The sequence below is a fragment of the Lissotriton helveticus genome, chromosome 10, assembly GCF_964261635.1.
Source record: "Lissotriton helveticus chromosome 10, aLisHel1.1, whole genome shotgun sequence".
NCBI classification, from domain to species: domain Eukaryota; kingdom Metazoa; phylum Chordata; class Amphibia; order Caudata; family Salamandridae; genus Lissotriton; species Lissotriton helveticus.
Genome location: NC_136071.1, coordinates 255003913 through 255029794, shown reverse-complemented (window position 1 = coordinate 255029794; position 25882 = coordinate 255003913). Strand labels below are relative to the sequence as shown.

Below are 25882 nucleotides of genomic sequence, written 5' to 3'. Positions count from 1 at the left end.
TACGGGTCACGCCCTCGACCTATACGCACAGGCTACAGAATACCAGATACTAGACCAAAAATAGTGGAATAGTGTGCAGGCAGTCAATAGCTCTGACCCAATTGTGTTGTGTTTTTTGAATGCAGAACTGGACTGCCGGGCTCTGTCAGTGCCCTGCTCTGTTTAACTCTACACGTTATTCTTGAGCTCCATCTTTGCTTTGCTGGTTGCCATTTTTTTGTTCTGCTCTTTTATTCATGGACTGTGTTTGTATCTTCCACTTGTGGCGTCACCATGTGTGTGTACTTGGATAACACTGCTCTTTTTTTATATTCCTGGAGATGTCTCACTCTGTACACCTGCATTCCTCTTCCTCTCCTCAAAGTTTACATTGTTGAGCAACTTTACTCATAGAAATGGAGTAAACGTTCTGTTTATATGTGCTAGATATAAACGGTCTCATGAAATTAGGGTCCAGATTTCTTTGTGCATTAGACTGTGGTAGGCATGCAGGGTTTGAAACGTAAACCTGGCTGCCCGTCATATGAAGGTGGAGTTCCTTGCATCCTGTCTGGCTGGATTAGAGCAAAGTCCAGTCCTGACTCCTGGTCAATGATTAGATAGTGTTTCTTGGACAAACATACCTTTTCTTGTTGCATCAATGGATCTTAAATTGTAAAAAAAAAAGACATCTGGTAGTAACAGCTGCTTCAGGGGTTTACCTATCAAAACACATGTCCTCATGTGACTGGTGCCGGCCCATTATTTCTGGTTTTTTTTTTTTTTTGAAGAGCCTGAGAGCAGTGGGGGCATCGCCTAACTAGTTTTGTTGCAATACAGATGGAAGCAACACTCTCCTATAAATAGGGATTACCCTGAAATATAGCAAACATTGAAGTGTTTGCCTTTTTGTTTCTTCAGGAAATAGGATCTCTTCTTGAATATCGTCAATTTAGCAACGAGTCTCTACATTGCTAGTTTTGGCATCATGCTAACAGCTTATTATGAGCTTGTGGGAACCTCCAACAAGCATCAGTGGACCTCCAACGACTTGAGATTCCCCACCTAGATTTATGAATGAGGTCACTGCCCTCTCTGACACTGGTCTTTGTAGCTTTGTCTTTTATGTTACTACGTATGGGAAGTCGCATGTCGGAGTAGTGCACTTGAAAGTGCTGTGGAGTACAAAATGTCTGGCTCTGGTTCCATTCCCATGCATCTCCTAGGTTTTGAAGATGCTTTTAAAAACACTAGATGATCGCCTCTCAAATTACCGCCTCTTCTTTTCCCCTCCCCAAAGAATCAGCGAATCATTAGGGCACCAAAACCGGGAATTTACTTTCCTAGGTCAGCCAGAGGTCAATGTCTACTTGCAATACATGAACCCACCCACAGCTTTGTTGGCAGTTAGGAATTGTCACCTAGTACTGCGTTTCTTGGTCACTTAACCAAGAAGGATACCCGGAAGAAAAGCAAGTAACCCCTTTCATGAATTCTGAAGGGGAGCTAATTTTCAAAATAAGCTAATTTCCAAGTGTCTTACTAGTGAGTCACTTATTTTTGATAATATGTTGGATCAATGAATGCGAATTCAACTAGACATGACAAGCCATCGTTTTCTAGCCCCGAACTGGCTGAGGTATTTTGTCTATTAGCAAAGCTCTTTAGATGCCGTTTATACTGTTTGACAAGAGACTCAAAATATTTGAAAGCGAAATTGCAATAAGCATCTTGATAACAAAGAAACATCCCCAATTTGACGGTACAGAATTAAAATGTGCTTACATTTTCTCTAGAAAAGCTTCGGAAAACTAGAAACTTTTTTTTAATTAAGCTCCTTGCTTTACTGTTGAAATTACATTTTTTTGTCTGAAGATACCATGTAAAAGTTAAATTTCATAAAGATTTGAGTGCAAAATTAGGTATTTGGAGACTGTCAGTCAGCAATGTTGACTTCTTTCACCTAAAGACTTGATTATGTATCTGTCTGCAAGGTGCATGGTCCTTTGCCCTGGTGTAATGCTGATTCAGCGCAGGCTATCTGATCTGCAATAGTTCAAATGCTAGTCACAGTTTCAAATGTGAATTGTGATTCACTGCACCCAGCAAGGAGTTACAAACTTGCATTGTTAACATGTTGCAAAGGCTGCCCGTGAAACTCTTCTCTTCCTTGAGTGGCAGTGCTAGAGTCCATGCTGGGATAAACATAAGGTGCTCATGGATGGATACACTAAAGAGAACTCCTCTAATGATGTACCGTCTGTTGAGACTAAAATGTGGATATATGTTTACCTCACTGCAATGGGATCTGACTGATATCCACCAACACAGTTCATCTACTTTGTCTTGTATTGGGCCTGAGAGTTTTACTACACAAATGTGACCATTTTAGTAGGTTTTAGTCTAGAATTGCTTTTAGGTGTCTTTGCTCCTGAGTGTCACATTGGCCATAAAACATTGCGATCTCAAATTAATTCACTCTACGGTACTTTACCCTTTATGGTTATATTTTTAGAATGGCACAAAAAACATTCAGGTATCGACCATCCTGCTTCCAGCACAGTTGGAAAAAAACAAAACCTCAAAGCAAAAATAAGCAAATCAAAAACCAAGAAAAGGGAAACCTTAAAATTCTACTGCTCACGTTGGTTTATTTTAAAAAGTTGTAGTTGTCTGCATTAAACATGTACTGTTTTCATAGAGTTGCAAAGCACATATTACAAAAAGATAACTGAAAGATTTAATTTAATTATCCCTATGGATGGCACTGCCTATTGATTGGATCCCTTATTCGGGCACCATGTGAAACAAAGAGCTTTAAAATAGCTTATTAGAATATTTATACAGAATTTGTATTATCCAAACTTGGAAAATATAATTCCATATAATTATAGAAATATATTGTGCAAGTTTGGACACCATAGTTTTTTCATTACGACTGTCAAATAGCATGGCTCCATGAACCCAACTGAATCGGTAATTTGGGGGTGGGGGTATTATGGCTTCTTTTTAGATGTGTAGTCTTGCTACTCTTTCCTTAGTATTCTCCCTGGTGAGAAACGTTTAGGAAGTTGCTTGTTTAATGTAATTCAGATTGTTTTTTTCATTTGTGGCATTTTGTGGGAATCCTACTTAAATTAGTTTTTCTCTGAAGCCACGCTTTTCATGGATGAACTTGTACCCTTGATCTGTTGTGTGGTCTACAGGAACTAAGTCATGCGAGATACCAGTTTTACTCCAAGACTACCAGAAATGTAGAATAGAATGGTATTTGTTCGCAGTGGATTTCTGATGTTTTGTTCACTTTCCACACGAGGAGAAGGAGCTATTGACAAGTATATTAAGCAAGTAACTTCTATTCAAAACATGACGTAAATGGCATTTGGTTAAAAAAGACGGACAGTAGCAAAATAGATAAATGCTGGAGAGTGTGGGTGTAAAAGGCAACTCACTGTAATTGTTTAGGTATTACTTCATAGGGGGAGATGAAGATTAAATGTAGGAAGTAGATCATAGCTCTACCAAGAAAACCAAAAATAATTGTTTGGAGTACCACTGAAAGATCAGTATGTCTCCAGGCAAACACTGGCAGCATTGCGTGCAGAGACCAGTCACTCACCTTAGATGCTTGCTACAAGAGTGAGAAATCTATTGGTAGAGGACAATGTCTCCCATTCCTTTCGAGTTTCCATCACATTTTAAAAACTGTGGCTGATGCTGATCGCATGTATGGCTCTAGAAGACGCCTTTGTCGTGCCCAAAGAAGTATATGGCCCAAAGCCAGGCAGATGAGGATACATTGGTGAAGGATAAGGTATATAACCTACATGCCTGTAGAGTCCGGTAGAACCTTCTCAGGTCACACGTGGTGCGTGCAGTGGTGATGTATGTCTTAACCTAAGCAATGGAGCCTAAGGGATGATGGGGGGGCAGCTTAAGGTGGCAAAAGGGCAGTGAAAAGTCATAAAGCAAATTCAACGATGTGTGGGGGGAGGATCAGACCTAGGCATTTATACATTTGAAGAATATTGCTTAAAGGTATCGCATTTCATTCTCTCTACATAAGCACTGCTATACATATTCGGAAATAACTAATGCACAACAAAAAAAATAGCTGTCATAGCTGCTTTATAAGGAGAGGAAGAGGCTAGAAAGAGAAGGGGGTAAAATGGCCCAGGTTGTCTTGCATGCATACGATAATTTTTAATGACATTACTCGTATCTTTTTCCATTCTACATCTTGTCACTCAGAACTCAATATATATGTATTAGATGTGTTATGTTGCCTCTAATGATTGTTTGTTCATATTATAATGATTGCATAATAAGTGATTTGTTTTTTAAGGTATACATGTACGTATTTCTTGGAAAAAGCTATAACATAGGATTACCTTTCACACTTATTCTGCACCATTTGAGGAGGCGCTGACTTAACTTCTTGATGTGTGCCAACTCCTGCCAAATACACAGAAGAGGTTTTTATTTGTTTTATTAATTGTCTTTACCAGCTCTTTCCAGCGGGAGAGCCCACCGGTACCTTTCTTCAGGCACCTTCTTCACAGACCTCTACTCAACTACCTCAACCTTCAGGACAAAGTTCTGCACAGCCTTCGCAAGTCACGGTCCCACAATCAACAACAAATGCTTCCGTAGTTCCATCAGTAGTACAGGTAAGGTGACCAAGAACTAGCCGTTGGCAGCCTTCTTGGATATATTTAGATTTTCACATAAGCCCTGCTTTGGGCAAAAATTACAGAGCAGGTCCACACTAGTTCTCTGTAGCTAGATTGCCGTTAAATGAAAGAGTTTTATTGATAGTAGCAAGCCTGCTAAAACTAGTATCGTCTTTGTTTTGAGGGGTTACTCTTCAGATTACTTTTCTCTTAAAATGGCAAGAGTATGCATCATTGTACAGTACATGAACATTTGAGCCAAGCACAACTTGTGAAGTTTGCGGCCGGACTTATTTATTTATGCGATTTTATATAGCGCGAACTTTACCCGAAGGCGTCAGAGCGCTTTACATAGGACCCAGTTTCAAACATAAGGACTGACGGTACAAAAAGAATTTGCAAATTTTTGACTTGCATAAGAACCAGTTGAAAACGTACGGACTTAGGTTTACATGCGTTACAAAAAGGTACAAACAGAAAAAAATTCAAATGTACAAGAGATAGTCACACAAGGAGGAGATACAAATCGATAAACTCTAGGTATATACTAGTGAAATCTCTATCTACTTAGGGAGGGGATACACATGGATATACTCTAAGAGTCACATAGGCATGTTAGAGAGCAGAGCGGACTCCTGCATAAACTAGTGATTAGTTATCTCTATATACACAGGGAAGGGGTAAGACTGGATATACTCTAAAAGTCACATAGGAATGGTAGAGAGCAAAGCGGACTACTGCATGTTCTAGTGATTAGAGTTATCTCTATATACATAGGGAGGGGATACACATGGATATACTCTAACAATCACATAGGAGACTAGTCATTAGAGTTATCTCTATATACATGGGAAGGGATATGACTGGATATACTCTAAGGGTCACATAGGAATGGTAGAGAGTACAAAGGTCTACTGCATACACTAGTGAATAGAGTTATCTCTATATACATAGGGAAGGGATACGAATGGATATACTCTAAAAATCACATAGGAGACTAGTCATTAGAGTTATCTCTGTATACACGGGAAGGGATATGACTGGATATACTCTAAGGGTCGCATAGGAATGGTATATGGTGCAAGGTCTGAAGCAAATACCATTGATTAGAGTTATTACAAAAAGTCAAAGAGCAGAGTTCCATAAGTGTGGATGCAGTCACAGCACAAAGGGAGGGTGGGAGGGATGCAAGGGTATGGAGAGAAGGGCAAGCGGAGAAGGGAGGAGACATTTGAGGATCATCCACGGGGAGCAGGGTTAAAGGACGGGGGAATGGGAGGAGGGCTAGAGTCCAGAGAAAACTGTCCGAAAATAGCAGCAAAGTGTCGGTCAGGACAGAACAAAAGTCAAAAGGTCCAGGAGAGAAGGTGGGAGCCCAGGTGGGAGATGAAGCTGGAGGCCATCCGCAGGCGCGTCGCCATCTTGGAGAGCTTGCGGTCATCCGGCTCGGTGGGCGTGAGAGTGCGCAAGGTGATGAAGGGGTTGGTGCGGTCACGCGTTGGCCGTGAGGCGCTGCCACGGCAGCCAGTAAGTTGTGTTTGTATTCAACCGCCCTGGAAGATGTGTGGGAGTCGGCGGCGGACCGGCAGGGGGACAAGCAGTGTGGCCTCCGGGAGCCATGAGCCATGCTGTAGGGGGGAGGGGTGAGTGATCCGGCCCGTTTCGCCGGACCACAGGGCATACCGGAAGTGGACTTGACCAAGAACAGAAGGTCAGTCTGCTCTGGCTTTTAGGTACAGGGATGTTCACAGGTTATGAATGATTGATTGAATGAATGGTGAATACAAGTCAGAAATATCCAGTTAAACTGGTAAAATTGGTTGTAGCAAATTCTGCATACATTGACTGTAGCCCGGGGTTGCAGGAGTCATTACTTATTTTCTGTAACTTGTGTTAATATTTTAATAACTGTTATCAATCTAAATCCTACCAACAGTGATTCGTGCTCTGAAGAGAAACAAAGTACTGTGAAATACCAAAATAGTAAAGTTGGTTAGTGCTCGCTCTGAATAATATGCAGTATGCTACATTTTTAACAAACTATTCCGAGGCACGGATGCATAGTAGAAGAAGCTGTCTACGTTAGTTACACTTGCAAAATGGAACACCTAACTAATCTAATGAATTAGTCGGCTTGATTGAAGACTAGTTTAAACTCGAGATATCGGGACACCCTACCGTACGATCGATAGGCAGAAACATTTTGTTTGATTTATGATCAGAAATCAAGAGACATAAGAATGGATGTTGTGCATAGTTTTTGGCGCTATTGTAGCACCATAAGTGGCATGATCCTGTAGTCCTTGCAGCTACTGAAGTAACACGTCATAAAATCTGGCGCGCAAGGCTTTGCTTTAGTCATCTTTTACCCTTTGGATTCCTCAAAGACTTACAGCAAAGTGGGATGCTGTAAGAAATTGTCTCTTAAATCCAAGATAGTACAAAGTAGCACTCACAGGGTGTTCCTGAGGACCGCGACAGTTACATTTTATGCAAAGAGTTTTTTCTTTGGCAACACTGGAAATGAAATGACGTGGAACAGAAACAGCATAGTGTAATTCTAAATGTTGCTGATGGGATACGCACAAAAGGAATGGCGTTTCTGGCATTCCCAAGGCTGAGCCAATCTGCATCTAAAATCATCAATTTCTTTGTAAAATAGCTAAAAACAATGAGTTGCAAAATAATTTGGGTAGCATCAGTGTTCATAGGAATTCTAATGCCAAATGATCTGAGCATTTCTTGAGATAGATGAACCTAAGACTTTTAATGTAAAGTGGCAGGCAAAAATTTGTGGAAGACCAAAGGGCACCAGAGAACACGAGGAAAAAAAGCCATTGGTTGTTCAAAGTGCCTCTGAAGTACGAGAATTACACTTGCCCTCCATTAAGACTAAGACAAATGTTTTGATGGAAATTCTACAGCGAGGCAGGCAACAATTGAGTCCTGGCAACCTGGTCGAAATCCTGTTCTTACCTGCGTGTGAACAGACAGGTTGCCAGATGTCAGTGACCAGTGGCTGGTGACTCGATTTTTTGCGCTAAGCAGCCAACTCAGTTCAATTCAAGAAATCTATATTCGCCAGTCCAGCTATAAAAGACAAAGTAAAACAGTGCATGACATAAAATATTCATCAAATTTAAAATCCACATTTGGTACATCGACAGGGGTAAAAATCATAAAAAAGCAAAAATACAAATCAGTAAAATCTAAAATTCAGGGGAAATCAGGGCAAGCTAATAATCACCAATACTGGCGAATTCCTTCACAATTCAGAAAGTGATATTAGCCCTCTAGGGTTCTCCTAGCTCTGATAGCAGCTTTGAAAATAGATCAAATTCTGAAGCAAATCTTCGAGGTATTTAACAGATGCAGATGACATAAAGCCTTATTGCATCCGCGATGGCCAAGGATTTTCAACTACTACGTGGAACACCTTTTCCCTCTGTCCATGTGATGATACCTCAGAACAGTCCCTGCTTCACTGTGATTTAAAAAAAAATCTATTTTAACTATGCACAAAAGCATTTTCTTGAGCAGCCCACTCCAGAGTGTCTTATTGTGCAGGCCTCGACCAGTAAGGTGAACCTGGCAGACATGTTTTCCACTGCCAACTTGGCCCTACTATCCTTAAACAAGGGCTCTCTGGGCTGATACATGCAAGCCCTCTGGTTGGGACATGACCAAAGACATCTTGTTGACAGCCTTGAAGGACCTTAGGGCCTCTTTGCGTCAGAGGATACACGATGAGCAGGACATCCCTGGATGGAATGTCACAGATTACCTTAGTGGGTCGGCTGGTACCAGTGTTAACCTTCATAGACCTATCTAGGTGAGATTCACTGGGTTCTGGCGATGTACAGGCTTTAGAGAGAAAATAAACTGCGGGCGGGAAACAGGCTGACAATGTGCATGTCAGCAGGGTCGTTAGTCCTCTTAGCCTCTCATGCGTTGCTACGACGCCCACCAAACCACTTTATTTTGCCACTTAGCGGTGCATGCCCACCCAGTGGAGGCAGGATCCTGCACGAACTGCCATGTCCACAGAGGGTCCCTATCAGATTGTCCAAGCGGACAATGCCCTACCTTGTCTGATCTCCCAATCCAGTATTCCTCCCACTCCGCAATGAATCTGAGCAGAACATCTGACAATTTTGCTGCAGGAAGTAGGCATGTTGCTTGCCAAAGGTGCCATACTAAGGGTACTGGACTTTGAGAAAGGTGAGGGTTGTTACTCTAGCTGTTTTCTTGTTCCGAAAAAGGACAGGGGACTCAGGCCAAACTTGAATCTCCAACCCCTGACCTTCTTAAAGAAGGACACATTTAAAATGCTCAGATCCTCTCTATTCTGGGCTCAAGATACTAAATGGTGTCCTTTTTTAATACCGTCCTGCAATCCCACCGGTGTTGCCTGTGGGTTAAGTTGGACCCGGAGCATATTCAGTTTGCTTGTGGGATGTCCAGCAAGGTCCAGCCAACACTGTTTGATGCTGGACAGTCGTTTTGAAAGATGACATTTGAATGGAGCAAACAAGAAGCACTTACAAAGAAACGAACACTTATAAAGAAACGAATATGCAGAGTTTTGAAAACTTTTCATTATGCAGACATAAAGCCAATTGCTTGCTACTCTGGCAGATTTAGGGTTCATTTTCTATAGGCAGAGACATGTGCCACAACCGGTTTCAGTTTCACTTTGCTGAATGTTCTGAAGCAACTATCTATGATTTGGTTAGCAATTTGTGAATCTTTTATTCAGTTTTTTGGTGTACCTTACGTTCTCAGAACGTTAGTTGTAGATCAAATGTCTTGTACATTGCTGCTATCTAATGCTGGATTCAGAATATTACAAGTTATTTTTTTCGAAGGCTGAGTTTGTTTTAAAGTGACTCGTAATCTGTCAATCAGTCAGTCAATAAGTCTGTATTTCGATTCTTCATCATAAAAGACATACTACACAAATATAAATTTCATACAAGACAATCATGTTATACAGACTAGAATTTGTTTTTTCCAAAAATACAGATACATAAAAATTTAAATAGGTAAAAAAGTACTAAAATGGTTGCTAAAATAGTATTAAATGTGCAAATAGCAAAGACTTAGACAGCTAGGTATTATCAAGTAAAAAAAAAAACTCCAACCGGGACCCATTTCCATAAGGAATCCCACTTTGGTTCCCACTAGGAATAACAATAGGATCAAATGCTCCGTCGTATTAGGGACTGACCTTTTTAAACCGAAGAACCCAGGCCCAGCTCAAAAATTTGGCTACACCAATAACCACTGGAGTAGAGGTGTCGTATTTCAATATTCTACTCGCAACCTGTGCTGATCTAGTTCCCATTAGCATACAAACTGGTTTTAGCCATATGCGTCTGGGTTGTTGATACTCAGGGCAGACAAAAAGGAAGTGATCAACAGTTTCAACTTGATCCATACAAAATGGACATTTATCACTTCCTGAGGGATTCCATCTACTAGATAGCCATCGTAGTGATAGTGTGCCTACTCTAAACTGATGGTACAGTTTACGATCGAGCGGCTTCGTAATGGAGTCCCAGTACTCTTCCTGGCATGGTTCGTCCTTAATAATAAGGAATGTTGCTGTCCGAGAACTACCTACCGTGGACGTGTATCTCTTAGTTTTAATCCTATCCCAGTACACATCCCTGAAAAGCTTTTTAGGTTCAAAGACTGCTCAGTCAGGGTTAGCCCATAATTCCCCCAGCCTCATATCTGTCAATGTTTTTATTTCGGCCAACCAAGGGATTTTATGAGAACCACCTAACCCTTTAACTTCCATTAAAGCCTTAGCATATAAGGAAAGTTCCGGAGTAGTCCACAAACGTTGCCAAAACGCCAATGGTCTGTAACGAGCAACATCCTCAACAGCCTGGCATCCTAGATCAAACAGTAAAGGTATATGCGGAGAGGATTGGGGTACCCCTACAGCAGACCTCAATAATTTATTTTGTGCAACCTTTAGTGGGGTCAAGTTACTGAATCCCCACAATTCGGCGCCATACAAAACAGCAGGTAAGATTTTGGAGCCATAGATTTTAACTAGTGGAGCAATCGGTTTGGTCAAAGAGTGCCTATGCTCTTTAAGCAGGGCTCCACCTAATTGGGTGTGTTTTAAAGCAAACAGGTCTATTTGGAGCTTCCAACTTAGTTTGTCACTGAAAGTGACACCTAAATACGTGAAAACAGATGTCTGCTCCTGAAATTCACAATGCACCAGGATACAGACATGTTGGTTTTTTGGCTTTTGGTTTGGACATGTTATGACTTTTCAATTACCGCTGTGCCTTAATTTAAACTTTCGCGCCAGATAACTGTAGATACATCCCAAGTTGGCATAGAGCATCACTTAAACAATTTTAACTACTTATGGATCGGTATTTGGATGCGTCTAGTACCAGGTATTATGAGAATTACTTGTTTTGAAGGAGGATGTGGAAAACTATTGAAATTCGGGCCATCCTGCAATTGCAAGTTCTTGTGATCATACAGGCATTATGCCTGTACCTGTATGGAACTGCATTGCTACAACTCAACCATGTCACCTGGCAGAGATAATAAGGCTTCAACTGTGAAGATTTGGGAGACCTGCCAGTACAGCTGAGGCTAGCGAGGGATGGAGTCTGATTTCTGTGTTCCCCCTTTGACTCCGGCTCTGGGTATGTAAAAATCTCCAGCAGCCCAATGAAATTTGCACCGAGGATAAAGACTACACAAGGGATTTTGAGCCATGACACTGAGGGCTAGTCATGCCATCCCAGACTCGAAAGCGCACACCCCAAACCCCAGGGAAAAACCTCTATAGGAGAACTGTCTTCAATGGTAAAGAAACGCCTTACCCCAACCACTTCTGAAAGTCTCCACATTCGACTGCGTCACTTTAGTCAAGACTGTTTAACACTGAAAGGCTAATTCGGCACCTTAAGATGGGCAAGATCAAGATCCACAATATGTGTGTTGATATGAGACACAAATGCCTTCAACTCCTAAACCGCTTCAAAGGCAAAGAACACATAGATCCTGCGCACGTCGGGACAGCACTGAGGCATTGACATCACCACAGCCGTACAGCATGACAGAGAACGGTTTATATTGACCTAGACAAAGGTCATATTGCTGCTTGTTCCCTTCAGGCTTCACAACCAGTTAATAAAAAGTGTAGCTTTTTATTTATTTTTAGTTTTTTTTAGAGTTTTATATAGCGCAAACTAGATTCGAGACATCGGGTATCAGAGCGCTTTACATAGCACCAGTTTCGTTACAGGAGGATACATTCGTTTTTCCTAGGCAAGGGGAGATTAAGTGATTTGCCCAGAATGACAGGATGAACGTCGTTGCCGAGACACAAACCCGGTTCCCCAGCTTAGAGGACGACCGCTCTAGCCGTAAGGTTACATCCTTCCAAAGGAGCCAATTCAGAGGAAATCATGACATTTATATTTCATAGAAATGGAAAATAAGCACCATCATACTTCCCCACCCCCACAACTCTCCCACCACACAATGTTCATTCATATTCCGAGGAGCAACCCTTAGAACTTTCAGTGCCCTCATATGATGAATGATGGACAATAGAGCAGCAGGAATATTCATGGCATGATTAGAGTGGATTTGCAGCACAACGACTCTTTGTAGTCTTACCTGGTAAAAGCACCCACCGGACAACTCCTCAGCATGCAAAGTTATAGCAAGAGCTGAAGATCGCCAGAGGGCAGTGAAAAAAAAAATTAAAAAAAATCTATCCCACAAGATCCCATATTATCCGTGTTGAAGTCTCTGCTGACTCCCTGGACTAAGCAAAAAAAAATGTAACTCTTTGTGGCAACATCCGAGGTAAGGCTAAGGTTGCCCAAGGCAGAGACACCACTGTCAACAAACAGTGACCGTCCTTTAATCCCCGCTGACCACTGAACACCTGCTTAGAGAGGATTGGGGGGGTCACACATTTGTAACAGGAAGTAGATAACTTGGATAATTAGGTGCTGTCCATCATAGTCCATGAATATTGTCTTGAATTTCACACCAACCCTCCAAGTTACACACCACACCATCAAAAGTTCACCAAGTGCCATCACATCCTGTTTATGGAGGAGGTGCAAGCAATTTTACCAAGACTCAATGGACGTAGACGTAGTGGTAGTGCATCAAAGATGTTTCCACTGTGTACTTTCTCATTACTAGAAAAGACAAAACTTTGAACGCAATCCTGGATCTCAGAGCTTCTCATTATTGCATTCGATTCCCTCACTTCAAAATGATGATTTTGCAGGGTGTTGTTCTGCTTCTAGATGCACGGTTCTACCTGGTGACTCATAATCTCGAGGATTTCTTCCTCCACATCCCCATACTCTAGGCTTATTTTCAATTATCAAAGATTGGTTTTAAGCGGAATATATTAGCAATTCAAGGTGTGAATGTTAGGGGTTATCTTAGTAGGGAGAGTTGTTACCAATTGTTGAGCTAATTTGGTTGCGCACTTAAGTCACCACCAAATCCATGTGTTTCATACCTGGGCGACTGGCTGGTAAGAGGCAAATTGTACACAATGCCTCCCCCTACCTAACAAATTAAACAACTTCTCTAGAGACTAGGATTCATAATCAAAAATATCCCAGCTGTGTCTACAGAAAACCCAGGGTTTTAGGCAGCTACACTCAGTGCAGTGATAAGGAAAGTTTACCACCATGAAGAAATAATAATGACATTTGAGAGACTGTTTCCCTTTACCAGATGTTGCATCCTATGACTATACTAATTATATTCAAACTGTTGTGCGTGATGGTGTCATGTATTGCTCTAGTCCTAAATGCAAGATTAGACAGGCTACCTTTACAGGAATGCCTTGCCAGGCAATGGTCACAGGCGACTGGGATTGAGCATTTTAGTGTAGGTGGTGCCCAGCTTTTAGCACAAATTACAATGGTGAAAAAAGAAAAGCTTGAAATTAGGTCGATCTATTTTTGGCCCACAGCCCCAGGGGAGCGGTGGTACAGAGTCATCTCTTCCTGGTTTTCGAGCTCATGTGGGTTCCCTCACTATTCAGGGACTATGGTCTCCACATGAACGGCTTCTGCAAACCAGTCTGTTAGTGCTCATGGCAATACAGCTATCTCTTTGAGCGTTCAAACTAGACTTCCAAACAGTGTGTTAGATTCTGTGCATCAGGAACAACTAGAGCTCCCAATTACAATGCAAGAACTTGAGACCTCCCTTAAAGAATTGGCCCTGGGGAAGGCCTCTGGCCCCGATAAACTTCCGTTAGAAATATACCATGTGCTATTTCCTATTATTAAAGATGATATGTTGGCGACATTTATAGAAGCCCAAAATGGGAATCCACCTCCATCATGGGATGATGCAAGTATAATAGTGTTTAAGAAAAAAGATAAACCTTCGCATTTTCCTGGGTCATATCGACCTATCTCACTCATCAATGTTGATGCGAAATTGTACTCTAAAATTCTTGCAAATCGGCTGATCCAAGTCGTACCTGCTCTTGTTTCTGAACAACAGCATGGCTTTCTTCAAGGGCGTGGTACGATTAATCATATACATCGTGTTATTGCAACGCTAGACTATGCTACCACAAATCATCTGAACGTTGGATTGGTGTTTTTAGATGCTGAAAAAGCGTTTGATCGCGTTACATGGGCATTTTTATGGGCGATCTTGGGAAAAATGGGTTTTGGACCATGATTTATATTTGCTTTACAAGTCATGTATAGACATCCAAGGGCCAAGGTATGTGTGTCGGGGCAAGAATCAACAGCAGTTAATATTACACGGGGCACACGGCAGGGGTGCCCCTGTTCACCTCTTTTATTTGCCATATACATAGAACCTCTGTTAAAGACGCTGATGTAATCCCAAAATATACAATCCATGGTTTTACCCGGGGGTAGTATACGTGTGTTAGCTTATGCTGACGATGTCGCGGTTATAACATCGGATCCAGAATCTGCATTACTTGAAATTGAAAACGCGACAAACTTAACATTCAGAAGACACAGGTTATATGTTCAGCAGGACTATGCACCAATGATAGCCGGGTTACCCAGGAGGCCAAATATTTGGCCATTAAAATTAGACTGTCACTTCAACAGTTAATTATGGTGAACTGGTCAGATATATTGCAATCGGTCAAAAATCAACTAGAGAAAATTGAATGCTTACACTTGTCATTAGTTGGGAGACGCAATGTTTTAAAAATGTCTATCTTACCAAAAGTTTTATATTATTTTCGGGCAGTACCATTGGAGATACCTGCAGTACAACTGAGGAAATTACAATCTATAACTGATCGATTCTTATGGGGTTGGAAATCTGCGCGAAGGGCGTCCAAATTTATGACATTGCCAATTTTATGTGGAGGATGGGGAGTTCCAAATTTTGCACTATATTACTTCGCATGTCTTATGCAAAATATTAAATTTTTTGCAATTGGTGGAACCCCACCTACATTTGAAAGCCCTGATATCTTTTTTCTCTTACTTGGCCCACAATCTCGGCAAATGTTGCTTTGCTTTTTAGAACCTAGTTACTATAAAAGAACTAGATTTAAATTAGTATTGTCCGCCTTCAAAGGATGGCGGTCTATACGGAAGCCTATCTCTTTGGGACGTATTCATTTTTATACCCCCTGTAACTCTATAGAACTGCTTCCGCCAATATTTAGAGATCGCACTATGTGTACATGGAGGGGAAAAGGCATGATAGCTATAGGTAATATGGTTAAAGACGGTACAATTGCTTCATTTCAGGAGCTAAAAGATAAATATAGTCTTTCCCAACATGACTTTTTTTAAGTATTTGCAAATACGTAATTTTATTTTTAAACATCCAAATGCTCTACCGCTTTGTCGTAATGACTTTATTGAAATACTTAAAAAATCTTCACACATAGGGACTATATATAATTATTTGTTAAATCTACAACAAGATGATATGGGATTGCAGGAATCTAAATGGTGTATAAGATTAGGCACATCGGTAGTACCCTTTCAAGAATCAATCTATATAGCCGATAAAATTATTTTATCTGCCAACCTCTATTCACAGCATTACAAAACCTTATTCAATCTATATCATACACCATTTAAAATGCTAAAATGGGGCAATGATAATAATGGGAAATGTTACAGGTGTCAATCTGATTTGGCAGATATTGTACACATTTTTTCAGACTGTCCAATATTAAACCTTTTTTTGTATCTATAGAAAAATTCTTAGCATATATTACAAAGTCTGATGTGATAATCTAGAGAGAGATGATTATTTTTGGTTTATCTAATGATAGTAATTTGTTTCCAGGTTATCAAAAAAATAGATACGTTCTATTTATGGCTATGGCTGTAGCTCGCCTATGTATATCCTCAATGTGGTTGAAGCCTGAAGCACCTACATATGAATGTGGCGAGCAAAGTTTTATAATGTTTTTTATTTAGAATTTAACCTTTATCGGATTAAATCAGTCAGGAAAATGCAAAACGGGTAAAAAATTTGGCAGGTAATGATAGACCATTTAGAACCCTAATAATTATTACTCTGGCGGTTAAATATGATAATCTGCTGTTTAGATTGCATTTATTTTTTTTATTAATATTGCCCCTATTGTTTGTTTATTATTCTTCCTTATTTTTAATCATCTGTTATATTTGCACCATAAATTTGTGTCAGTACGATGATTTTGCTATGATATAATGGTTTATATATTTTTTTGTTTATGTGGCTTTGAACTGAATTAATAAAAAAATTAAATAAAAAAAAAAACGAAACCGTGTGTTAGAGGCAGGTGTGCTGTGGATACACATGCTTAGTATAAGTCCGAAATTTAGTGTTGCGCTCAGATGATTACAAGTTGTTTTTCTTCCAAGAAGTTTAACTTGAGTCACAACGCTGTGTGACTCCTCCTCTTGGTAATAGTTTGCATGGTCATCAACACCATCTTCAGATTGGTTTTTTTCCACCAACGGGTTCGGCTGTAATTTCTTGCACTCTGGTTCGAGACACCTCCAGGCTCCCCTCGGTTCTTTAGTATCCACACTCAATGGTATTGTCTTGACCAGTTACTTTATTGCGTCCCAGCGATCACCCTTCTGCGTAGTGGGTCTTCGGCTTGCGCTCTCGGCCCACGGGCACGCCTGGCCGGGTATACTTTAAACACTAACACCATTCTTCGGAGAATGGCGTGCTAATGGAACACACACCGTTCAGTTTCTGTCCGAACTGTCATTCCTAATATCCTCATACTGACCAACACACCGTTTGCAACCTATGCCTCTCGCCCAGTCATCGAGAGGAGAGCTGTGAGGTATGCAAGTCTTTTATATCTAAAAAAGCTCCTCGAGACCGACGTGCTTGATGACAGGAAATGCAGCGCAAGCAAGCAGACGATGTACTGGACATCTTCTGTTGACATCAAGAGGAGGATGAAGAATCTTCAGTGGCACAGGAGGAATCGCTGTCGATCTATGATTCTGATTCAGAGTCCCAATCCGATGACTACTCAACCATTATTCAACCTGCACAGAAGCATCAGTCAATGAGTACTTAGACCTCTGATCCTAACCCAAACCATCGGCTTCAACCAAAAAGTCTCCTCACGGTCCGCCACTGCAAAAAAAGCGAATACACACACCGAAAAACTGATTTGTAAACCCTTACTCTGCTCCCAAAATTCGGCATTCAGCAGGGGCCTCCACCTCCTCCACATCTGGGTCTACAGACCCTCGATCTTCGGTCTCTGCACCGAAACCCAGCTCCAACTAAACTGAAGCTTCCACCTCTTAAATGCTTTGTTTTTGGACCAAAATCTCCAGCGGAGCCGATCCTCAAACATTTTTCAAGGACGGCCAACCTGAAACAAAGAAGACTCCGATTCATCATGGAACCAAAAGAATAGTCCTCCAACCAGCAAAACAACAATCTTCTAAAAATAAGTTGTCTTTGAAGAGGCTTTGGATGTTCCTATTCAACTTATAAAAAAAGAAGAGGAATGATGCGGCCACTAGCCCATTGCACATCCCTATTCCATCTTCACCTACAACACAAACACCACCTTCACCATCTACTCCACCTCACTCACCACATTTATCTGAGGCAGGTGACATTTTCCTCACTCACCAATAGGAGAAGATGATCTGTACATTTGAGAAAACCTACACCCAGGAGATGCTTGGGATGACTGACATTGAACGACAAGGGATACAGACACTGATCTATATCACTCACGACTATCACCACCTGATGATGCGTTTGCATATCAGGATTTAATAGCAAGAGCAGCAACTTTCCACTAGGTCTCCTGATATAAGGATTGAATAGAGGAGGATTTTGTTTTTGAAACTTTGTCTAATGCCTGAAGAGGGGCACAATATTTACCATTACGTAAAGGCATGACAAGTCAGGCAAACACTTAAAACCTTGTCAAAGCGAGAATCATAATACCACTCATTGACAAAAAATACAAGGCAGCACCATCAGATCCTAATTTTATTAAAGGTCACTTAACCCCAGACTCTTTAGTAGTCTTAAATGCAAGAAAGAGGGTTAGCTCCCAAACCTCAGGAGACACACCACCTCTAGAGAAATAATCTAAAATAATAGATAAATGCTTCTGGGACACTTGCTGCTACACAAGCAGCTAATCATTGGTGTATAGCCAACAGCCAAGCTCTATTAGCAAGATATGATGGGGCCCATTAGGACGAAATGGAAGGGCTCCTTTAACACCTCCCAGAGGAGCACAGAAAAAGGAACAGGAAATTGTTAATGAGGGAAAAGAACAATACATCAACCCTGAGAAACAAAAGGGTAGATTTGAGGGAGAACAAGAATAACAAGCAGCATGAATTTAAAGAGAAAAAAAAAGTCGGAGGGAGGAGGATTTCTGCTGGAAGGCGAAACATGGGTGGGATTTGGTGTAAGAGAAGTAACCTACCGGGGGCGACAGAGAGAGAATAACACATGCAAACTCTTTTGTTTTTTTAGTGAAGCGCGGCCTGTGAGAAGAAACAGAAGCAACGGTAGGGTTCTGAGCGGAAGCAATAAGAGAGGGTTGGGCGGGGTATTAATCTGGAGCCACACGAGGTAACATGGAAGCAGCGGGGGGCAGTGAATGCTGAAGCAACACAGGGAAGGGTGAGGGGGTAGATGTGAGAGCAACATGGGGTTGTGTGAGGGGATGATACGAACTGAACACGAAGAGGGCAGGAGGGATGTGAAAGCACCATGGGGAGTGCTGGACGAGCAGAGACAATAGGGAGAAGCATAAGGGCGAGCAAAAAACGCAGGGGAGAGAAGTGCACAAGGAAGACAGCTAAACAAACCAACTGAACACGATGAGGAACGTGAAAGCAGCATGGGGAGCGCGGGAGGAGTGGAGGCAATGGGGAGCAGCATACTGGCGAGTGAAAAACGCAGGGGAGAGAAGTGCACGGGGAAGACCGCTAAGCAACGCGCCGCGTTCGTGAAAGTGATCGCGAGGACGCGCTCTGTGGCCGGGGAGGGGTGGAGCGAGGCGCGCTGCATTGGAGAGGCGGAGCGAGGCTTGTGCGCGTAATCGCAAGCTGGTGGTAGGGAAAAGCCTTTGGTAGCACTTCGAAAAGCCACTGACTAAATGTCTCGGCCAGCCCAGCGCATGCCCTGGATCAGGCGAGACCTAAAAAGGACACACAGGTTGCAAAATCAATGTGGCCCTCCAGATAAACACATACAGTGGTTCCTTTTGAAGGCCCAATACAAGCAAGATGCAAGATCCGCTACCACAGACACCACAGGGTCAGCATACAAAACCCAAGGACAAACCTCTACATCAAAATCCTTTTACAAAGATTCTTATAGAGGGAACAATTTTAAAGAAGAGAGGCAGAAAAACAATACCCATTCCTCAAACACTAATAACAAACAATAACTTCTTACTATCCACTCAGACCACTTGACACCTGTCTGGGGTCGTCTTCATCAATTTCTCACCACTTGGAAATCAATTACAACAAATCAATGGGTGTTGGATATTATCCAACGTGGTTTATGTCTGAAGCTCATTAAAACTCCTCCAAATATTTCACCTTGCGAACACGAACTGTCCATTCAACCTGAAATTCTCCTGCAACAAGAAATAACTATTACAAAAAGGATCAATAAAACCAGTTCAAAAAGTTTCAGGGAACAGGAGTTTATTCACCGTACTTCCTTATTCCCAAAAAACATGGGTCACTACGACCCATTCTCGAGCTCAGACCATTAAATCATTACATCATATCAGAACACTTTCATATGGTCATGTATCAAGAGATTATTCCTTTGTTACAAAAAAAGATTTCATGGCTGACTTGTATCTAAAAGGCACCTACTTCTATTTACCTATTCATCCAGCACAAAAAAAATACCTCCGGTTTCAATTTAAGGGAAACCACTATCAATTTCAAAGTCCTTTTATCCAGGATTACCACTGCACTAAGAGTAGTCATAACATTTCTATCAGTGGTAGTAGCACATCTGCGCAGACAAAACATTCATATCTTTCCATATTTATACGACTGGCTAATAAAAGCAAACAGCCTCAGCCTTTGCAAACAAAATATTAAAGAAACCCTAACCTTACTACATCAACTAGGGCTTACCATCAACCTACAAAAGTCCCATCTGCAACCAGCCACCATACAGTTGTACCTAGGGCTCATGCTCAACCCCCATTCAGCATTGGTAAACCATAATGCTGACAGAATACACAGCATAGTAACATTAATTCAACAATTTCAAGCAGGGAGTCAAATTCCAGCCAGAACACTTCTAAGACTTCTAGGCATTATGGCATCTTGTATTTGCATATTTCCACTTGTCAGACTACACATGTCATTGGACACAGTCACTGGATCAACTTCACAATCTAGTGTTGGTAGACAGCTGCACACATCGCTCTCTTCAATGGTGGAATTCACAAAATCTATCCGCAAACAATTCTAATAGCAGATGCTTCCCTAATAGGTTGGGGTGCACATATCCAAAACCTCACTATTCAGGGAGTATGGGATTCCAAGCACAAGAATCTCCATATCAATCACTTAAAGGGGCAAGCTGTGCTCCTAGCAGAGAAAGCCTTCCTCCCTCACCTACAACACAAAGTTGTCCTAATTCGAACAGACAATGACAAATATGTATTCTATACAAAAACAGGGAGAATTCACTCTCTCCAATTCTCTCGACACAGAAAATATAGAGATCTGATAGAGGCTACTAGCCGCAGATTCCTTATCGTAGAATTATCCCCAGGCATGAGACTGGATCCGGAAACTTTTTGCCCAGCAACCCTGCGCGCTGGGTGGGCGGCATCACGCGGCTCTGCCCAGGCGTTGCCCGCGTACGTGACGTCAGCGAGGTCACAAGTCCCACCCCGGCACGCCTACGCCAGTTTTTTCCTTTTCCACTTGCAACGTGGACCCGGTTCATTCTCCGGGCCTGTTTAGGCCTTTCTCTTATATCCTTCGTGTGTTGTGGGAACAGTGTGCGGATGCCTTCGGGCTTAAAGACTGGTTCGTCTTGTGGACGCTTAATGTCTGCGACAGACCCTCACCTCATTTGCATGTGGTGCTCGGGGGAGGATCATGACTCCAATGATTGCGAGGCGTGCCAGCGGTTGAAGCCGAAGTCGCGGCGGGAACTCCGGATGAAACTTCTTTCGTCTCGCATGTCCAGTCTGCTTCGTCGCCTCGCTCAGCCTCTGTGGAAGGTTTTTCGAGCGGCCGTCATCGTTGTCGTTCTCATCCCTCTCCTGTGCCGCAACAGCGTTGCTCCCCTGTGGGTAAGTGTCGCAGTTTGTCCCCGAGGGCTGGTTTCCGGCCTGTTGGGGGCGTCGGCCCCATGTATTATCTCCCTATCCACCATTCCCCGGTGAGGGGGTGTCGAGAGCCCAGATGGAGACATATGCCGCGGCTTTGCATGCCTCGCTGGCTTCTCCTCCTCCTCCTCCTCCTCCTCCTCTTCCTTCACTTCCTTCTTCACCTCCTGTGACATCGGCGGATCCCTTGCGCCATGCGGGGCCCTCCGCGGGGCCCTCCGCGGCGTCGCCGGTGGCTATGGCTCCGGCTGGCTCGGAGGATGTGGTGACGTTGAGGTGCGGTCCCCCGGGGGTCCCTCCTTCGGACCACAGAGCCTCTGTTTCGCCGCAAACACCTGCGGGAGTCCCTGTGGTTTTGCAGAAGGTCGCCAGGGCTCAGGTCGCATCCCAGGGCCTCCCTCGGCTCTTTCGACAGGTGGCGACACTGTCTGAGGCCAAGGTGATGCCGCAACGGCACTGGCAGCTGCTGGCCCTGGCGGTGCCACAGGTGTTGGCGGACTCCTCTCGTTCTGTTTTGGGTCGAGGCTGGAGGGGGGCCCCTCGCTCCTCCCGGGCCCTTCTCGTCCCTCCATGCAGGCGGCTGCCTCGTCGGAGGTCAAGTCAGGCTCGGCGGCGCCACAGGGGTCAGAGGGCCCTTCTTGTCCCCTCATGGGTCGAGGCTGGCGGGGGACGCCTTGTTGGTCCCCGGGTCCTTCTCGTCCCTCCGCGCTGGCAGATGCCTCGCCTGAGGTTGTGTTGGCCTTGGCCCTGCTGTGGGGGTCGGTGGACCTCTCTCGTTCCCCTATGGGTCGAGGCTGGCGGGGGACTCCTTGTCGCTCTTCGGTTGCTTCTCGTTCCTCTATGCAGGCGGCTGCCTCGTCGGAGGTCGAGTTGACGCTGTTCCGGCACCGCCCCTTGACCACCTCGACTCTGCCCCTTGACCACCTCGGCTCCATCCCAGCCCCCGGTCCCCGGCGCCGTGTGAAGAGGTGGAGGCCTGTCCGCCGTCTCCTGGGGTGTTGGACGACTACGCACTGCTCCAGGTTGCGGATTATATAGCCCCGGACAGGCGTCAGATCGTGGATTCGTCCTCGGACGTCCCCTCTTCTCCAGAGGTTGCGCGCCTGCTGGTGTCATCCTCACCGGAGACGGGCCGTCGCGTCGTGGCTTTCTCCCCGGCATCATCAAAAGACAGCTCCTTGCCGTTGCCACTGTTTTTGCCGGAGGAACCACAAATCCCCCATTCTTCGGCGCCTCTTTCTCCCTTTTGGGCCTGGGCCTGGACCTGGCCCTTGCCCACTCCGGATGGCTTTGGGGACGGCCGCCTTAGCTTGCAGCCGTCACCCAAGGAGGAGCAGCTTTTTCCACTGCGGGGCCTTACGGAGGCGGGTGCGGCCTTCGCTCGTGCTGTATCCACGGCTGTGGGAATTTTGCACATGGTAGATCCGGCTGCCCATTTCCCCGCGGATCGTCTTTTGGAGGTTCTCCACCAGGGCTCTGGTGGACGGGAGCTGCTGCTCCCATTTGAAGGTTCGCTCCATTCTTCTCTGACGGGGACTTGGGGATGACCCACCACGGGGGATCCGGTGCCCCAACACCTTCTCCATCGACACCTACCGGCGCCACGTGAGCCGGCGTGTCTTTCCCTCCACCCCACTGCCAGTGGGCCTCTGTTGCGGACCGCCTTTACTTCTCTGCCGTTGCTGTTGGCTCCACCTTCCCGGGAGGCCCGCTGACTGGGCTCTTGGGGCCGCTATATGTTTGCTTCGACCAGTGCGGCTCTGCAGGCCCTTAACACTTTGTGTAATGGCTAGGGCCACATCTTGCTTGTGGGACTCGGCTGAGTCCCTCGGATCTGCTGCTTCTCAGTAGGATGCAGGTGTTGACCTGCGGCACCATGCATTAGATGGCCGGGAGCTGGCGGAGTTTACTCTTCGCTCCGCTCTGGACATTTCGGAGGTGCTGCGTCGTGCTATGGCTTCTTCTGTGGCCCTTTGCCGCCATGCTTGGCTTCGGGACAGTGTGTTCCCAGAAAATGTGCAGGAACGGCTGGTGGATCTTCCCTTTGATGGCACCCTTTTTGTTTCACGCCCCGGTGGACTCAGCCATCTGGAGGTTCTTGGCAGGGCTTCGGCCTCCTCCTCCTCCTCCTCCTCCTCCTTCTCCCTCTTCTCCCTCTTCTCCCTCTTCTCCCTCTTCTCCTCCTCCTCCTTCTTCTCCTCCTTCTTGTCCTCCTTCTTCTTCTCCTCCTCCTTCTTCTTCTCCTCCTCCTTCTTCTTCTTCTTCATCTTCATCTTCATTTTCATTTTCATTTTCATCTTCATCTTCATTTTCATCTTCTTCATTTTCATCTTCTTCATTTTCATCTTCATCTTCTTCATTTTCATCTTCTTCATTTTCATCTTCATCTTCTCCTTCATCTTCATCTTCTCCTTCTCCTCCTTCTCCTTCTCCTTCTCCTTCTTCTTCTTCTTCTTCTTCTTCATCTTCTCCTCCTTCTTCTTCTTCTTCATCTTCATCTTCTCCTCCTTCTTCATCTTCTTCTTCATCTTCTCCTCCTTCTTCTTCTTCATCTCCATCTTCTCCTCCTTCTCCTCCTTCTTCTTCTTCTTCTTCTTCATCTTCTCCTCCTTCTTCTTCTTCTTCTTCATCTCCTCCTTCTTCTTCTTCATCTCCTCCTTCTTCTTCTTCTTCATCTTCTCCTTCTTCATCTTCATCTTCATCTTCTCCTCCTTCTTCTTCATCTTCTTCTTCATCATCATCATCATCTTCTCCTCCTCCTTGACCGGTGAGTCGGGCTAGCTCTTGTAGTTCTGGGTTTTTCATGGCCACTCGAGTCCTACTTCTTGAGGCTGTGGTTCTGTTGGCTGCTGGACGGCCCTTCTTTGCTGTGTGTGTTTGGATTACCTGCCCCAGGTTGGCCCTGAGATTAGGCCTCCTGTTTTTTTTCTCTTGGGCTGCTTGACTAGCCTTCTGCGGGGGGTTTTCCCCGTGACTTTGTCTGTTGTCCTCTGCTGCGGAAGTTCTTCCAAAGAGGGTTCCCATGTCTTGGGACTTAACTTATCCTATGGGGGGTAGTGGTAGCTGTTATATAGCTTATGCTGTGCTGGGGGGTTGTGGTCGCCTTCAGGCTTCTGCTCTCCATGGCGTTCATGTACGTTGCAGGTGCAATTTCCCCTTTGCAGGATTACTGTCTTGGTGGTGCCCCGGGATGTCTTCCTTGGGGTCGCTGTGCTGTGTGCTAGGTCTGACCTGCTGTCCGCTGCCTAGCGTCGTGGCTCTGGTTCTGCTTCTTGAGTCATGTGCGCGGACCCCTCGCTCAGGTGTGTACGGGCTCTTCTTCACCTTCATGTTCTCTATCTTGGAGGCTGAGATGTTTTGTGTTCCTCCTTCTTCCTGGTGTAGCCTGGCCGGTATTCTGGGGGGCTCCGGGCTGTTCTTCCTGCTTCTGACTGTTTTTTTGTTGTCAGCGCCGTTCTGTCTTGTCTGTTTCCTTCCGACCGTGGTGGGCTCGCCTTCTTTTCCCTCGTTTCCTTGGGCCCTTTAGGTTGTTCTTTTCCTCTTCCTTGCCCTGGCGTTGGTTGGAGGTTCTGTTGCCTTGTAGGGCCATGGGGTGCTTCGGCCTCCACGGGCTTTGCCCTTGGTTCCTCTGTTGAGGGTGAACGGGCTCCCTTTTTTTTCTTTTTCTTTCTTCTTCCATCACCCCCCTTAGGGTCGGTGGTGTTCTACTTGTGGGGGTTCCCCTTTGCCTGGGGGGAAGAGGCTCTTCACCGGTCTGTTGGACTAGTCCCCTGAGAGATCCTCTGTTATGTCCAGGCTGGTGAGGTCCTTTCGCAGACCCTCATTCCCCGGGGGTATGGCTAGGGTATCTATTCTACGTTAAGGAATCTTCGGCTAGTAGTCTCTATCAGATGTATGAGTTACTTACCTTCGGTAATGATGTATCTGGTAGAGACGATTCTAGCAGCATATTCCTTCATGGCCCGCCCGTCCTCCCCATTTTGCAAGGACTTTTGCTTGGTCTTCTGCACTCTCCTCCTGGGGGGTGGCTGGTCTACTGAGGGTGCATTCCTTGTTTTGACAGGCTGTTTTGTTCAGTTTCTTGTTCATTCCTCTATTGGCGCTTTGGAGGATGTATCTAGGGGTACTCCTGTGCCCCTCTGTTCTGGTTGTTCCAGGTTTGAGGCTTGCCTTTCCTCTCGTCCCTTCCCTCTTGGTTACTAAGTGTCCTGGGCCCTCTACATGTTGTTGTGACATTTTGCTTATGTTTCTTTTCTCAAGGGGGGGACTGTCTACATGCTGGCAGGGTGGCTACTCAGGTCTGTGTTCTGCTCTTTCTTCTTTCCCTGCCTTTGGGTACTGCAATGTTGATACTGCTCCTTATGGTGTT

The 25882-nt window shown here is 44.3% G+C and overlaps 1 protein-coding gene across 1 annotated transcript in view; it reads left to right on the top strand.

The window, feature by feature from the left end:
• The window catches only part of OXSR1 (oxidative stress responsive kinase 1), a 633421-nt gene that overhangs the window by 452357 nt on the left and 155182 nt on the right, over positions 1 to 25882 (top strand). Inside the window, exon 13 of the mRNA XM_078665259.1 lies at positions 4488 to 4649. Within this exon, the coding sequence (XP_078521385.1) occupies positions 4488 to 4649 (162 nt within the window). The remainder of the gene's footprint in view (positions 1 to 4487; positions 4650 to 25882) is intronic.